The 4,724-nt window shown below is 43.4% G+C and overlaps 1 protein-coding gene across 1 annotated transcript in view; it reads left to right on the plus strand.

Annotated features, from left to right (window-relative positions):
- LOC102679404 overlaps positions 1-3,385 on the plus strand; it is a 47,759-nt gene extending 44,374 nt beyond the window's left edge. The window contains exon 3 of the mRNA XM_006610011.2: positions 3,057-3,385. Within this exon, the coding sequence (XP_006610074.1) occupies positions 3,057-3,376 (320 nt within the window). The 3' untranslated portion in view covers positions 3,377-3,385. The remainder of the gene's footprint in view (positions 1-3,056) is intronic.
- The last annotated feature ends 1,339 nt before the right edge of the window (positions 3,386-4,724 follow it).

Consider the following 4,724-nt stretch of genomic DNA (forward strand, 5'->3'; position numbering starts at 1 on the left):
TCCTCGATAGATAATAACGAACAGCTCGATAACTCGGAGCCACTCGGTCCGAGTTTCTTTCAAAGACGATTATCGTAAGCTGGCGATTCGAATAATTCACGGAACAGAAACGGAAGAAACGATCTCTGACCGAAGAAAAATTAAAAATAAAATTATAGGATTCTCTCGTTTGAAAGAAAAGAAAGAAAAAAAGATCGTTCATCTCGCAATAAATACGATCGATATCACTCGTATAACACAGAGATTTTCTATATATATATATATATATATATAAATAAAGTTCCATCGTATCTCGAGTATCTAAACGTTTCGAAACTATAGAATCGAACTTCTAGACAGAGGAGTGTATCTATAAGAATCGTGTTTACCAATTGTCGGCTCCCAGTTTCAAAGCAGTTTCGACTCCCGACGATCGATGAGCCGTATAAATACGATAGGGACAAATGGGCGCGGAACGGAATATATCCCAGCTCGAGATCGAGATCGAACTTTCGTTCCCACTAAGTAAACATTCTGCAAACTGGACTTCCACTGAATGAAATTGATACGAGAATTTCGAGATTCGGATTGAAGCTTCACCAGTTCCAAAGGAATCACCGATCACTTTCGACTTTTGACTGAATTCGAGTCTCGAATTTTTCCTTTTTTTAATTTCAAAAACTCTCGAAAAATGTTCGACGATCTCTTTCGACGTCGGATCGAACGATCAGTCGAAGACGTAAACGGGAGAATGAAAATTTCGAGGCTCAGATCCAAAGGAATCCACCAGTTCCAAAGGAATCATCGATCACTTTCGACTTTTGAATTCGAATCTAAATTTTTCCTTTTTTTAATTTCAAAATCCTCTCGAAAGATGTTCGACGATCTCTTTCAACGTCGGATCGAACGATCGATCGAAGACGTAAATAAGAAGATAAGAATTTTGAGGTCCGGATCAAAATTCCAAAAGTCCATCACCGATCACTTTCGATTTTTGACTAAATTCGAGTCTCGAATTTTTCCTTTTTTTAATTTCAAAATCCTCTCGAAAGATGTTCGACGATCTCTTTCGACGTCGGATCGAACGATGGATCGAAGACGTAAACGGGAGGAGGAGAATCGAAGGGCGAGAAGAAGCGTATGGCCTGTGAAGCGCGAGATATGTGGGACAGTTGGTTAAACGGTGATCATAGGGGAGGACAGTTTCCGGTGAACGATCGCCTTCTAAGCGGCTAATTACCGAGAAGCTCTTGGGTCTCGGGAACAAAGTAGGAACCGGTGGCGGTAATTAAAGTCGTAAGGTGCATCCGATAACGATCTTAATGAATTCCAAGGTAGCGGGCGTGATTATCGGTTAACTGTCAGCAAGAATGGGGCCGAACGTGGTCTGCTCGCTCGTGGAGGATGGAAGTCAGCCCATCCAATTATGTCTGGGGATAGGGGTAGGAAATCCGCGAGAAACCGTCGACGCGGAAAATAATTTTTCAAAAGCCTCTTGCCAGGCTTCCTTTTTTTTTTTTTTTTTTTTTTCATCTCGCGGTTCCATTCTTCTGTCCCGTATCCACGGACAGCGGGTAGTCGGCGAGGGAACGTCGGCACAATACGTCCGTGAATCGAGGAACCCACCCTTTTCTCTCTCTCTCTCCCTTCTTTTCTCTCTTTATCACAAATTTATCCCTTAAACGCGAATATCGTATCGTTCTCGCGAATTTTCGTTTATTACCCCGAATTTATCTCATTTATTTCCCCCGTGTTTCTTCTCTTCTCCTTTCCTCGTTTTTTCGCGTTTGTTCCACTTTTTCAAAAAAAGGTGGTGGAACAAAGCGTTATCCGATTTCCACGGAGATATCTCTTTGAGGGTATCAAGTTTTGTTAAAAATTCTACAAATTCGACAGGCTTGCCGAAACAATGCGATCACGTCAGTTTTTTAACGATGAAATTTCGCGGCCGGCTCTTTGTTCGCGACGTTTGCTTTCTTCCAGTTATCAATAGCAAATTCTCTCCCCCGTACACAATCTGGATAAAAAGGGCTCGACTTGGAAAATGAAAAATAAATCAAAGGAGAGAATCCGGAGTCTTAAACTCGTTCCCTGTTGTTGCAAAAGTTGCTGTCGTATGACGCTTTCACGTACGTTGTCGCGACAACGTAGCGACAACAAGCGTCGTCGAGAAAAATTAAACGAGACGTTGGAAACGATTACGTGGAAAACGACTCGTTCCATTCGTGTTGAAAATTTCTCGCCTTCTTCTCCCATCGGAATTTCACGCAATCGAACAGTTGCCGTATAATTAATTTTATGCGATTAAACGTCAATATCCCGGGGCTGGTGACCGTTTACACGATGAAATGGCTTAATGGACGACGCTGTAATAATACGATAGTGCTAGGGAGGGTGTTGACGTTATTGCGATTGGCACGTAACAGACGCGTGACAATCATTTTCCCAAGATAACAACCCCCGTGTTGTTTTATCGTGTTTTCGAAATTTTCGAAAAATCCGAATCGAAAATTCCGTTCCCTCTTCGAAATATTCAATATATAATTTTCAAAGTAATATCCTCGCCTCGTGTGGTGATAATATTTTTCAAACGGCTGAAACAACCGTTTTTTTCTTTCCTTCTTTCTTTCTTTCTTTCAACCTTTGAGGGAGAAAAGCTTCTCTAAAATTGACACGAGCCCGAGCTTCGAATACGAGAGGCGCTCGATGAAAAATCGATGAACAGAGCGGCGAACAGAGCCGTTGTAAATCCCTACATGACAATCCCTGTAATTCCGTCTCTGGGTATTCCTAATCAGCGGCGTAAGTGCATCGTCAACGACATAATGGCGTGGTAAATGTGACAGATTTCCATCGGGAGCACGCCTGGCATTCCCAGCCGTCCTAGACAATAATCAGACCGATTCGCTGATTTCCGTTTCTGATTCCCCCCTTCAATCTATTCCTCCCCCGATTTCAAACTTGTTTCGTTTCGCATTCGCGTTTAAAATAAACGCGATAAATATTGTTACTATTATTATTACTATCCCATACCTCGTTTCGAATTGAAAAATGAATCGATTTCCTTGCTAATTCAGGTACACTGGTGGAGAGGGGGTACAAGCAATTCAGCGGGAACGTGCACGTGATGAAGGCCGTCGCCTCGGACATGGTGCTGACTTTCTGTTCCCGGAACCCGGACAATCAGCTGTACTCGTTGCTACTCTCGCGGGAGCACATCTTGCAAAAGAGCGACAAACGAGGCGTGCACAATCTGCTCGGTCGCCGTGGCCTCAAGATCGTCAATATCCGGGAGACGTGCATGAACAACGCTGCCTGGAGAAGAGGATCCTTCGATCTGATCGGGTGGTTGGCTCTGATAGGGGTGTTATCCTCCGTTTTCTTCGGTTCCTGGTAGTGGTGGTAATAAATCGTCGAACAAGGGATGAACGAAAAACGGAACCGTTACCGTTATGAATCGTTAGCTGTGTTACCGATCGTTATATCCGCCGTGATTCTAGAGATCTCTCGAATAAAATCTCTACTTGCTTACTTCTTTCTTGTCCTTGATTTGATTAAAGGAGGGGATTAAGGGAGGCGATTTCTGTTGCTCGATCGGGGAGGATCGAATTCAACGAAACGAAGGAGAGAAAGAGAAAGGCTCCTCCTTAATTGCCAACGCAGCTAACGATTTCGCGTCCATTGCAATAAACCTCTTCCTCCCCTCCGTCTGCGGCGCAATATCGTAACGAGAATCCAGCCATCTCGACGAAACGAAAAAACTCGAATTTATCGTCGGCCTCGTGTGATTCGACCTCGAATGTGAAACCGGGACGGGAGAAGGATGCACTGGTTGCAGTGTCGCGGGCGATTCTCGTTATTCTCGGCACGACGCCAGCCACCAAGGGAACGATCCCCGTTAGATGGTGCATCGTTTCGCGTCGTCCTCACAGGTTCTTCCTGTGCTTATTATCGCGGGGCTTTGTTCCTCCGATGGAGCTGCCGACCCCTCGAGTCCTCTCGACTGAAACAACAACGGGCTCGAATTTTCCCCAACCACGTATCTACGATGATATATATATATATATATATATATACATTTACGCGCGATTATTGCATAATTCGAGGAGGGACCCGAGTGTTCAAATCGATCGATATCGTTGTAACTCTTTCAGTCCAGGATCGCATTCGTTATATATAAAAAATATATATTTAACAATTAGAGAACAAAGTTGTTTCTTTTATCGTATCCAATTTTAATTATCGTTGGACGGGATGGTTTTTTTCGTTCATCGTATTTTCATTCGCGTCGTTTATAAAATTGTTCTCTAGAGTTTATTTCTTCTTTCTTGAAAAAAAGGGAGAAAAAGACATATCAGACAAAGTCGTTGTTGTTGAAGAAGAGAAGTGGAAAAATGCAGAGGACAAAGATTTACTGAATAATGCGATGCCACGGAATTTGAAAGAGTTAAACGAAACGAGTTCCGCGAAGAACTCGCCGTTCCAGCGAAGATAATCCTCCTTTTCAAAAATAAGAAGGGGAGCGTTCCCGTGAAGATTAGCGACGTTAGATAGAAATGCATGTTGTATGTATCTCGGTTCGTGGATTTAAGAAGACAATAGTAATATATCAAATATCGATCGCGTCGACGAAGATCGATCTCGAGTAGCCGATTCTAAGAGAAGGGAGCGATGCACAGGAGGGAGGGAGAGAGAGAGAGAGAGAGAGAGAGAGAGAGAGAGAGAGAGAGAGAGAGAGAGAGAGA

This window comes from Apis dorsata, unplaced genomic scaffold, assembly GCF_000469605.1.
Source record: "Apis dorsata unplaced genomic scaffold, Apis dorsata 1.3 scaffold_68, whole genome shotgun sequence".
NCBI classification, from domain to species: Eukaryota; Metazoa; Arthropoda; class Insecta; order Hymenoptera; family Apidae; genus Apis; species Apis dorsata.